The 12,815-nt window shown below is 39.2% G+C and overlaps 1 protein-coding gene across 1 annotated transcript; it reads left to right on the top strand.

Annotated features, from left to right (window-relative positions):
• The first annotated feature begins 8,466 nt into the window (after nt 1-8,466).
• LOC110101535 (non-specific lipid-transfer protein-like) lies at nt 8,467-9,470 on the top strand. The gene is made up of 2 exons (XM_020829461.2): nt 8,467-9,098; nt 9,186-9,470. Exons 1-2 carry the CDS (start codon nt 8,482-8,484, stop codon nt 9,193-9,195), a joined length of 627 nt encoding a protein of 208 aa, XP_020685120.1. The 5' UTR covers nt 8,467-8,481; the 3' UTR covers nt 9,196-9,470.
• The last annotated feature ends 3,345 nt before the right edge of the window (nt 9,471-12,815 follow it).

Genomic DNA, 12,815 nt, shown 5'->3' with positions numbered 1-12,815 from the left:
TCCGGCGGAGCTTGAACCGTGCCGAGGAGGTGTCCGGCGAAGCCATTGGCCGTGAATTGCTTGAGCAGTTGTACGCTCCAGAGGTGGTAATTGTCGGCGGTCAGAGGATGAGGTGCAAGATTCTTGATATTGGAGACAAGAAACTTGAGATTGGCGGGAATGCTCGGCGAAACGCCGGAGGAGGTGGAGGTGGTGGAGGAGGAGGTGGTGTTTGAAGAATCCATGGGTTCTTGATTGACCCTGTTGGCTCTTGATACCATGAGGAGAAAGTGGGAAAGACGGGACGAAGAAACAGGGAAAGTGAATGAGCTAGATTAATCCATACATCTTGAATTAGTTACAGTAACCTGTATTTATAGATACATGTGAATGGCTAAGAAGTAAATACAATGGAGTCCTAAGTACAAAACTAGCCGTTGTAATCTAATAAAAAGCCCTATGAGTATGCACTTCCCAGTTATGAGTTTGGTGCTATGTATGAGAGTGAGTGATCATGATGGAGAAAGTCAAAGAGTATTTTCATATTACAATTTCGTGATCATTTAGTCATACAATTTATGATTTGAACATTCCAAATAGGCTTTGGGTGCTTGAGTTGGACCCATTGGGTTCGGATTGAGTCGAATTTAGTGTCATTGGTTTAGTCTTTTCAATGCGTTCAATTCGACTATAAGTTTGTTGAAATCAAAGTTTGAATAGTCCCATATTTAATTTTGAAAGTTTTCAACTCAAAATTTTTTTAAGATTCGCGCCTGATCAAGATAAATTGTTGACAATATATCAATCATAAAAAAATATTATTTGAGCTAACATATTTAAATTATGAAATAAATATCTAAACAATTCAATAAGATTTAATCTTTATAATGCCAAATAATTTTCAGAGTAAATCCGAATTTACAATTCATAATCAACAAAACTCACATTTGTTTGAGAATTTTGACTACTAGTTCTTAAAATTAAATTTTATCTATATAATATATGTATAAATTTATCTTAATTAATAAAAAAATTCAAAAAAAAAAAAAAAAAAAAAAAAAAAAAAAAAAAAAAAAAAAAAAAAAAAAAAAAAACTCTGCTTGCAGCCAAACGACCCCTAGTCAGATCGTCGGCACCCGTATATTTTTCTTAAAGACAAGTCACTTTACAACGTGATCAGCAATTGTCTTCTAATGATGCAAAGCTTCCCCACTTCTCAAAAAATAGTACAAACTCCATAACTTCTTGCAGTTGCATCTACAGCAGCAAAAAAAAGATCATCATGGAGAAAAAATTATCAACAACAAATTTCTATCTTAAGAAAAATATTGACTTTAAGTGTTCTCGTAGCACTGATATTGCTTTTAATGCTGTGAAGGGTGTTGTTTTACCCTCTGTTGAAGCTCCGGTTTCTTCCCCTGGTGTTTTGGGACCCATATTTCGTTGGGTAATTCTGATGGGTTGGGGGGTAACGTCTTTCCTGATTTTGGTGCTGGGGTGGTTTCGGCCCTTGAAGCTAATATTAGTAATGATTTGGTTATTTTCCTAGTTATGGCGGTGACTGATGATTCAGCTAATTCGTCGCCAGATGTTGTTATTTTGTCTAAACCAAATGTGAATGAAGACAATATTGTGGAGAGTGTGTAGGTAGATAATTTGGTTGACAATCCGGTGTGTTCGAATATTTTGTGGATGTCACTGTTAATTTGGTAGATACGCATACTATGGTCCATCATTTGGGTAATGATTCTGGATTCGATATTAGGAATCATGTGGATTGGTTGCATGGTTCGTCTGAATTTGAATCTGAATCAGAATTTTTGGATTGCGGCTTGGCTGATCTGGACTTTTACGGTGGTTCCAACCCTGGAAATGAGTTTACCTTGGTGCGTGATAGACCTGTTTGCTCGGTTGCTTCTCGTGGGAGATTTCGCGGGAGGGGCCGAAAAAGAAGATAATTTCCTTCTTACTGTATCTTTTATTTCCTCTTATTGCTTCAGACAGGTTTTCTGGTATTTTGATCGGGTATTTGAGGCAATGATGTGGCGGGGGCTCGTGTCCTTGTCGTCGAGCTGGTGGCAACCTTTGGTGTTATTCGATGAGTTTGGTTGGTTGTGGGCGCTATTTTCATCTTATGGATGGTCCGTGCAAGGCTTCGGGGATGCTGGGAGTCTCGGTCGTATACTGAGCCAAATGTTGGTTGTATTTTCTTTTTCTTTTTATTCTCTGGCCTTTTGATGGTGTAACCGTTTTATCTTATATTAATATATATGTTTTTGTTAAAAAAAAAAGTGTTCTCGTAGCACAAAATTTTTCTATATATATTTTAAATCCTTAGTTAACTATGTTTATTTCTAATATGATTTCTACAAGGAGCTCTAATGATTTTTTTCTCAATAATATTCAGATGTATGTAACAGTGTAAATATTTCATCCGAGATTTACAAAAACAAATTCATTACATATCAACTTTTTTTTAATTTTTTAGGTTAATTAAAGTAAAATCATATATGCATTATATACACTGAGATTCAAATTTAAAATGTTTTAGTTGATAACTAAAATTTCAAACTAAGGTGAGCTGGACCAAATTTATTCAGGCCATTAGATTATTTAAGAAGTAAAGTGGACCAAATTAATAAATTTTTGTTTGAATTATTTCGATTTTTTTGAAATTTTTTATTTTTATGGGAAGCTCTGCTCTTCGTCTGAGAGCATAACCGAGTCAACACAATAGTAATGAGATTGGAAGTGTGTGATTGGACTGCGTTATTTAAGTAAAGAAGACCAAATTTTCTTTTGTACGAATCTTCGGAAATTGAAGCTGTGCTCTTCATCCGAGCGTTGGCTTAAAAACTAGGACAACAATTAAATAAATCTTTTCGTTTATTGGACAACTTTTGAGAGCACGAGCTCATAACATTTAATTAATTTCTCAAAAAATAAAAAATTATATACAAAAACATATAATCAGAAGAGAAAGATAACTATAAAAAGCTAACCCAATAAGTAGAGGATCTATACAAAAATTCGAGCAACAAAAAATAAAAGCTCTGGCAAGTAGCTAGAATTAGGGTTGTTAAAATAAGCTTTCAGGTAGCTAGAACAAGGTTCCCTCCAACCTCTGTAGCCCGTCAACTACAGTCACTCCGACCTCTATCGCCCACCCACTAAAATCCCTTCGACCTCCGTCACATGTCGGCTGCATTCCCTCAGACAATTGTCGCTAGCTGATTTCGGTCCCTTTGACCACTTTAACCCGACGACTATAGTTTCTCCGACCTGCGTCATCCGCTGATGAAGGTCCCTCTGACGTCCCATTTGCCACCGATGACGGCCCCTCTAATCTCCTGTCACCCGTCGACTACGATCGTTCTTACCTCTATCGCTCGCCAACTACAGTTACTCTAACCTCCTCCTCACATCAACTACAGTCCAACTTTCGTCGATCGCTGACTATGATCTCTAATACCATTGTCGCCCCACTATGATCCTACCAACCAAACGAACTGACCAACACTCTCTTAGGAACAACTTTCCTATCACTAGATTATTCCAACTCCAACATATAATGTGCTATGTATGATGTATATTTGATACATCGAGTGAAGGCCTTTCCCCCAAAGAAGTGCCTCATTTGTAATCAACAATAAGCACTAGTAAACAAATAATAATTGTTGCACATGGAGTATTCACAGTGTTAGAGAAATATAAAGTTTAGTGTCTTAGCGTTGTACGAAGATCAATCACACAAACAGATAAGAGAGAGGTTGTAACGTTTATAAGAGACACCAGAGTTTTTATGTGGAAACCTCTGAAAATGGGGAAACACCATAGGGCCTGGCCCAGTTTGAATGAATCTACTAGTATTTGCAGTCGATTACAAATGAGACCCTTCTTAGGGAGAAGACATTGGCTTGATGTTACAATTGTACGTCATATAGAGCGCATTACATTGTGGGAGTTGCAATAATCAACATAGACAAGTTTATTTGGTTGGAGGGGTCATAGTCAGCACGAGACAAGGGCCTGAAAGATCGTAGTTGGCAAAAGACAAGGGTTAGAAAGACCGTTGTCTGGTGTTGGAGGTCATAAGGACCATAATTAGTAGGAGACAACGATCTGAAATACTATAGTAAGCATGAGACCGGGGATCAAAAAGACCGTTATTTGGTGATGGAGGTCAGAACGATCATAATCAACAGGAGACAGGGGTCGAAATACCGGAGTAGAAGGGCGGTACTCCGGGAGAACTCTTGTGAAACCCATAAATTTTCAAACTTCGGGAGAACTCTTGTGAAACCCATAAATTTTCAATTTATGTTTGAAAAAAAAAATTGTACTGTTAGTACGGATGAACCGTTTGGACGAACTTAAGAAATGTTGAAAATCTGTATGGTTCGTCTGGACGAACCTGGGTTTATCCGGACGAACCGTCAGAACGAACTGAATAGAGAGCATCGTCCAGGGACGAAACAAATTGGAATTAATTTTCGTTCGCACGACGGCAGTCCAGAGGAGATTGTCCCGGCACAATCGGGGACATCATCCTGGACGATCATGTTTGATAAATATTTGAATAGTGTCATTTTTGAAGAGAGAGAACGCTGAGGGGAGAGAAAAACGAAGGGAGAGGAAGAAAATCCGCGTTTTGGGCAACTTCGGTCAATTTTCGTCCGTCGCCGTAGTTGGGAAAGTTGATCGACTCGAGGTAAGGCACATTTCGTCTTTCTCTATTTTCATAAATGTGGATTTTGATGATTTTTCTGTTCCGCAATCTATTTCCGTTAGCGAATAATTGGTTTCATTTCGCACTGATAAACTTTTTACCGCGTAACTTTTGGTATGTTTCTGAGATGATGTTTTTGCGTGTTTTGAGTATTTTCTGGAAGGTTTTTATCGGATATTTTGAATTATGCGGTGTTTAAATCGAATGGCAAAGTATCTGGATGGTGAAATATGTTGCTTCAATATAATGAAAGTCTTATATTGATGTTTTGTACTATATGTGGTAATTTGATAAATTTCTGAATTTGTGAATTCTGTGAAAATTTCTTATACTGCCGTTATGCCGCTGACAATTTTTCTAACGTAATCTGATTTTTTGAATTGAATGAATTGATGTGTTTATATGCTATTAGAAGGGAGTTATAAGGGGCCAGAATCCTTCGAGATTCTGACTTTGTCAGGGAAATCTGAAAGGTCTGATTTGATCTAAAATTATGTATATCTGACAAGTTCTGGTGCTGCAAGCACAAGGGAGACATAAGGGGTCAGAATCCGTTGAGATTTTGTCTGTGTCAGGGAAGGGAGGCATAAGGGGCCAGAATCTGTAGAGATTCTATCAGGGTCCGAAGATCTGCTATGTGAAATCTTATATGTGAACTGTAATATACATGATTATTTTGAGGAAAGAAAGAAAAAAATCATGGATGAACTTTTCTGTATATTTGGATGTTTATTGTAGCTCTGTGTTTTCTGTATGTTTGATTACTGGAAGAAAATTTGAAAGCGAATTCCAGAACTAGATCCTGGATTTTCAATATTTATCACGGTTCGATGCGAAGGGATTCGTTCCGGTCGGGTTGGGTCGTGACAACTTTGGCATCAAGTGGTGGCTTGGCAGAAGTCCGAGTCTTAGGTTGCGATCCGGTAGAATTTTGGGCGTTGGGTGGTGTCCTGGTGGAGCTTGGGGCCTTAAGTGGTGGTCTGGCAGAGGTCCAAGCATCAAGTAGTGGTCTGGTGGAGCAACGACGTCAAGTGATGATTTGGTGATTGTGAGAGCTTCAAGCTGTGATCCGGCGAAGCAACGACGTTAGGCGGTGGTCCGGCGGAGGTGAGAGCCTCAAGTGGTGGTCCGGCGAAGTAATAATGTCAGGCGGTGATTCGGTAAAGGTGAGGGCTTCAAGCTGTGGTCTGGCGGAGCAACGACGTCAGGAGTTTGTTCGGCGGAGGTGAGGGCCTCAAGTGGGGGTCCGACGGAGCAACACCATCGAGCCGTGGCTTGATAGAGGTGAGGGCTTCAATTTGTGGTCCGCGGAGAAGAGGGCCTCAAGTGGTGGTCCGGCAGAGCAATGACATCAAGCGGTGGTCCGACAGAGGTGAGGGCTTCAAGCGGTGGTCCGGCGGAGCAATGACATCAGAAGGTTGTCCGGTGGAGGTGAGAGCCTCAAGTGGTGGTCCAGCGGAGCAACAACGTCAGGCGGTGGCCTGACAGAGTTGAGGGCTTCAATTTATGGTCTGACGGAGCAACGACGTCAAGAGGTAGTCCGGTAGAGGTAAGGGCCTCAAGTGGTGGTCCGGTAGAGCAGCGACGTCAAACGGTGGCCCGGCAGAGGTGAGGGCTTAAAGCGGTGGTCCGACAGATCAACGACATCACGAGGTGGTCTAGCGGAGGTGAGGGCCTCAAGTGATGGTCTGGCGAAGGCGAGGGCCTCATGTGGTGATCTGGCGAACTCAGGCGATGGTCGAGGGGGAGCTTCTTCCTTCTCTTCTTCCTTCTTCTCTTCTTGCTTTGGTCTCCCCTCTTCAAGAGAAATGAGGGGTCTATTTATAGATTTAAGGAGTGACATGCCCCGTAAATAGGTGAGAGATCAAGAGCAAATGGGGAGTGGTTGGAAAGTCGATCGATATTGAATCCCTTAAACATGTACCGTTCGTCAGATATTTAAAGGTCATAATGATGTTGGAATTCAACGATCTTTGGCTCGTTGGATTTGTCTCGTCGAGTAGCTTTATTTGACTATTGATACGCCATGCAAAAATTATCTTGATCGGACACGAATCTCGAGGCAAAAAGCTAGTTGGAAACTTCAAAATTTAATTTCGGGAGCATCCGAACTACGATTTCAGCGAGCTTACAGTCAAACTGAGCGTCTCTGAAATACGAACCCGACGGCATCAAGTTCAACCCAATACGAGCCCAAATGAGTCAAAATCAAGGTCTCAAAGTGCTGTCTGAAAGTTCAAACAGCAATTTGCGTTACCAAACGGTCTCCGATTTTGACGAGCTTATACTCGAATCGAACGGCTCGACGAGACGAATCCAACGAGCCCAAGATTGCTGAATTCCGACATCATTAAGGCCTGCAAATGTCCAACGAACGGTGCATGATCTAAGGGTTCACTATCGGCCGTCCATTCGAACCACTCCATATTCGCCCTTGATTTCACACATATTTACGGGCCATGCCACTACAAAAAATCTATAAATAGAGCCCTCATTCTTCACAAGGGGGGATCTAAGCAAGAGAGAGAAGAAGAGAAGAGAAGGAAGAAGATAAGGAAGGAGCTCCTCCTCGACAGCCGCCGGACCACCGCAGAACCTCGCCGGACCACCGCAGGAACCTCGACGGACCACCGCAGGAACCTCGCCGGACCACCATAGGAACCTCGTTGGACCACCGCCTTAAGGCCCGACGTTCAGCCCCTACGTCCTACTGAAGACCCGACGTCCTATTCAAGGCCCGACGTACACTAAGTCCCTACGTTCTGCCGAAAACCCGACGTCCTGTTCAAGGCCCGACACTCGGTCTCTACGTCCTGCCGAAGACCCGACGTCCTGCTCAGGGCCCTACGTTCAGTCCCTACGTCCTGCAAAAGACTCGACGTCTTACTTAAGTAACTGATTGTAATCTGATCACCCTTGGAGGTGATTCATTCCTTTGTAACCAACTCAAAGTCTAGTGGAATCATTTTCAACTGGGCTAGGCCTCGTGGTTTTTCCCTTTTAAGGGTTTTCCACGTAAAAAATCTTGTGTTCTCTGTGTGTGAGCTAGTTATACGTACAACGCTAAGACGCAGAATTAAATCTCTATCGCCGCGTATTTTCTAGCCCGCAACAACTATAAGAACGTCATATTTTAAAACCTTTTGGAAATCCAAATTGTGGTTCGAACCTTCCAACATCGCTTCGGGTCCTTGAGTTGGACTCATTTGGGCTCGGATTGAGTCGAATTTGGTTTCGTTGGGTTCGTATTTCCGAAACGTACAGTTTGACTGTAAGTTTGCTGAAATCGGAGTTCGGATGGTCCCAATTTTAATTTCGGAAGTTTCCAACTTGATTTTGCATCGAGATTCGTGCCCGATCAAGATAAATTTTTGATGATATATAAATAATAAGCACTACTAGAGTCATTTTAACTATGGTAGATCCTATGATTTTTCTTTTCTATGGCACGTAAAAGTCTTAGTCTCTTATGGCTCTTGCATCATTCTCTTATTTGTATGATTATATTCGCACAAAATTTGAATACTAAACTCTATATCTCTTTTCGCCCTGAATGTGAATGTTTCAGAAAGTAACAATATTTCCTGTAGTATTCGTCGATCTATCAGTGAGCAGTAGTTATTCATAGACCGCAAGGCGATCATCTTATGCTCTCCATCCACTAAATGAAGATCCAAGCCTAGCTAGTAACAGCACAATAGATTTCCTCCCCCCCCCCCTTTGGGAAGCCTGAATTCCCCGCATAAATCAACCGAGAGCACTAAAAAAACACAATGGGCCCATTCATTAACCACTCTGCACGCATATTAGAAACGCCATTATGGCTTGGACGTTTCGTCCTTTTACACTTCGCCCCCAGTTCAATTTTACACAGCTCCCCCCTTCAATGCTCATTTACTGAAACCCCTCCAGTAACCCTGCAACCGCCAACCACCATCTTACCCATCCTGGCCTTTATATACCCTACTCCCCCTCTACTCATTCTCCATCGCCTCGTCCATTCCTCTTCTCTGTATTTCCTTAGCACTTATCACTCCTCAATGGCTCGCTCCACTGCTTCGATGGCGGTTGTCTTCATGGTTTCTTTTCTCCTGGTTTCCTTCTTTCTCCACGAGGCAAGCGCAATCACTTGCGGCCAGGTTTACAGCTACCTGGCACAGTGCATCCCCTACGTAAGAAACAATGGCCCTCTCGCGCCAGCATGTTGCGCTGGGGTGCATAGCCTCAACTCGGCGGCGAAGACAACCCCAGACCGGCAGGCGGCTTGTAATTGCCTCAAGACTCTTGCCGGCAGTATTTCTGGACTCAATCCCCGCGCAGCTGCTGGAATCCCCGGCAAGTGTGGCGTCAACGTCGGATATGCCATCAGCACCTCCACCGACTGCACCAAGTAACTAAATCCATCCACTGCTCATTCGTATAGCACGATGGATATTTGTGGTTAATTTCTGATTTGGTTTTTGATTTTTGCTTGTAGGGTGCATTGAGCTCCTTGGGCGGATTACTAAGTACTGCTTTGATTAGATGAACTGGAGAATAAAGTGGAGGCAGAGTCTACTGAGGGTTACTTATATCTTGGTGTTTGTGGGTTCTGTCTTCTGGTAATAATTTATGTTTACTGTTCTGTTACAAGGCCGCACCCTTGGTTGTGGTGTGTTGTTGGGTATTTATTACTGTTGTAATATTAGTAGTACTATTTCTACATATATGAGTTGCAGCGTATTTTATAAATAAATTAATGACCCGCCTCCCTCTTCACTTAGATTTTATGCCGAGGATTTGGACACAGTTGTTGGTATTTATTATAAATCTATAATCTTTCGGTTGAGGTGTAGAAAGTAGTAATCAAATTGTTGAGAAGAAGCCCAGTTTGGACGCAGTCGGTATGGATCCTAAAATTGATATGGCCGAGCAAACATTAATTTCATCATAAGTTTATTGAGTATTTGGGTTAATATTTTAGGGATTGCTTTTGAAGTAGTCTAAACTATTTTTAAGCAAGTTTATAAGCGAAAGTGTGAATTGATGAGATATCTCTATTGAGATTGAGATCACTTGCATATTACTACAAATAGGCATAAATTGGCATTAGATGTATAATTGAAACCGCTCATGATGATTTTAGCAATTGAATGTTTTTAAAATTTTGTCTAATTTGATTGAAATGATTTTTTAATTAGGATTTTATTTGGGACAACTTTCTTATTATTTTTACTTTTTAAATCCTAATTTATAATTTTTATTATACAATTTTGTTTTCTTTAAAAAAAATTGTACTATGACGGTACTTTCTATATAAATTTTTTAAAAATTTATATTCTACACAACATATTAGAACCAACTTTATAAAAAGTTGAAGGCTGCTCAAACAAATAATAAATGAGTTTGATATGTTTATTACTTAATTGAATGTAATTTATGTTTTGAAATATTAGGAAAAATGAAATATTCAAATGAGAATTATTACAAACACTTTGATAAATTGTTAATGAACTGTATCAATATTAATAGAAATAAACATAGTGTCATCCCACAAAATTTGAAAAAAGATTTATTTACTAATCACTCATGTTGAGATTTGTCACAGAGAGATTTATCTCTCGTTAATCACAGCCCATTATTAGCCATTAATTTGATAGGCTTAAATGGTTGATTATCACCTATGGCCAATCTTTTATTGACATTAATACAAATCCACATCATACACCAATCATAGACCCCAACTTATGTTTGTTGTTGATCATTGAATGCTTGTCAATGAAATATGTATGGTGTTTGATACTGCTTTTGATTTCTCTGTGGTCCTTCTTATACATATTGATATATCATCAAAAAGTTATCTTGATCGGGCACGAATCTCGAGGCATAATTAATGAGTTGAAAGCTTCTGAAATTAAATTTGGGATCATTCAAACTCCGATTTCAACAAATTTATAGTCGAACAAAACGTCTCAAAAAGTCGAACCAAACAACACAAAATTTGATTCAATTCGAGCCCAAATCGGTCCAAATCGAAGACTCAAAGCATTTTTGGAAAAGTAGAGAATAAGTAGAGAATTTGGAGCTCTTCTAGACCACCGTCGGACTTTTTCCGTATGTTGATCATTGTTAGACTTTCGGTCGTTCATCAACCACAATCGAACTTTCGTCCGTTTGTCAAACACTGCTGAAGTTCTTTCGCATGTTCGTTGGCCACCGCCGAAATTTTTTCCAACCACTACTGAACTTCTGTTCGTTGACCATCATTAGACTTTTGTCCGATTCTTCAATCTATTGTAATTCCACCGTCTCCAAGTAAATGAGCGAATCAAGCTTCGTCAAATTTAGTAGAACTTTCTCATCTTGACTAGGCCCCGTGGTTTTTCCTTTTTTTGGGTTTTACACGTAAAAAACTTCTAGTGTTTCTCTCTCTCAACTATATGTTGGTGTGTTAGATATACATACATTATTAAGACTCTTTATTCTCTTACTTTACTGCAGCGTATATTCTTGCCTGCAACACAAATAATTATTAAATTCATATTCTTATAATGTCCCAACTTTTGATATTCAATTTTAATTGTCGCTTCATGTTTACCAATAGAAGGTGTCCGACCTCTACAAGCAATGGCTGTTTAATGTTAATTTTTTATTTGCTTGGCTTTGCATATTATCTGGATAATAATCTAAAATTTTTCTGTAACCATTGCCCATTATTTATGGTGACCATTGTTTGATGCCTACCATCTCTCAATATAAGATGCTTAGATTTTTAATCTCCCTATTTATTATTATGATGAAGACCAAATCAATTGATTGCCCAACTGTTGTAACCTGGAATGTAAGCAGAACTGTTCCATTTGGCCGATGAAAGAAACCTTACACAGCTTCTTGAAAAGAAACGAACTTCTGGATTAATGCAGTTTATTCAAAATTCTTACCTCTCTAAAAATTACAGCCTCTATTTATTGACTTTACAGAAAACAGAACAAACATAATTGCTAAGAGGAAACAAGATCCTGTTAATAAAAAACAGTACTGAAACAGTAACTAAGCAATTACAAGAACTGGAACTTAACGAGCTAATGGCAATTTAAACAGACAGATCAATGTTACAATCTCCACCTTGATCTCTGTATTGAATTGAATCTTCAGGACAGCAGTTAACAAAATTCAAAGAGTAATTCACAGCAATTAACAAAATTCAAAGAGTAATTGAATTTTGCTATTGGTAAAAATTTAAGCTTCGTTTGGGGCAGTTTTCTTCATGATTCTTAAAGAAGCTTTTTATTACAAATTTTTTTACTAGAAAGTCACTTTAAGAAGCATGAAAAATGCTGCCCCAAATGAAGCCTTAGTCGCATCGTCAAGATTAGCTTTTGAAGTGATTCTCTTTATCACAATATTTCCGGGAAATGATTTCTCTGATAAAATGTGCTTAGATATATCATAAAAAATAGGATTTTTCATAAGATCCCATGGTTCCGTCGTCCTGGGCCATCGTGGTCCCTGATCTACTTAGTCACGGGAGGTAGTCGACCCAACTTGATAGAAGGATCTTTGTCGACAACCATTGGTTGCTTAATCCAAGGATACCTTGCAAACTTGGGATGAATATTTGTATAAGGAGATAAATTTGAATCCACCTTAGCTAACAAAGGGCTTTATGTTATATCGATCATATCCTATTGATTTATTACTCAATGATTTGAAGCCGTTGGGGACACTACTAATAAATTAGGCTTTCGCAACAGTTTTAAGGGCCTATTGCAACTGTTTAAACACCTAATAATTTATTTGCTAGCTGCGATTTTATGAGTCTACTATAAGGAGGCTTTAGCAGTGCTTTTAGCAGGTGTTAAAATCATTGTTAAAGGGTAGAATAAATTAAAAAATATATATATAATGCCCAAAAATTAAATTTTATAATCAAATTACAAATATCAATAAAAACTATACAAATATAAATTGAGTGAATATTAACAACATATAAATCTACAATTACTTAAGTACTTGCTCTTCTGCAGGTACAACCTTCCTCAAGTCTGTCTCTTGAAAATTTTATTTAAATCATCAATAAAAAAAAACACAATGAAGATAACCATCAATAACCATTTAATTATAAAAA

The sequence above is a fragment of the Dendrobium catenatum genome, unplaced genomic scaffold, assembly GCF_001605985.2.
Source record: "Dendrobium catenatum unplaced genomic scaffold, ASM160598v2 fragScaff_scaffold_847, whole genome shotgun sequence".
NCBI lineage: Eukaryota > Viridiplantae > Streptophyta > Magnoliopsida > Asparagales > Orchidaceae > Dendrobium > Dendrobium catenatum.
The sequence above is the reverse complement of the archived record's forward strand: the minus strand, read 5'-3'. Positions and strand labels throughout refer to the sequence as shown.

Excerpts from the sequence above, each read along its gene's own strand:
- LOC110101535 (XM_020829461.2), top strand. The coding sequence starts at position 8,482 with ATGGGCCCATTCATTAACCACTCTGCACGCATATTAGAAACGCCATTA.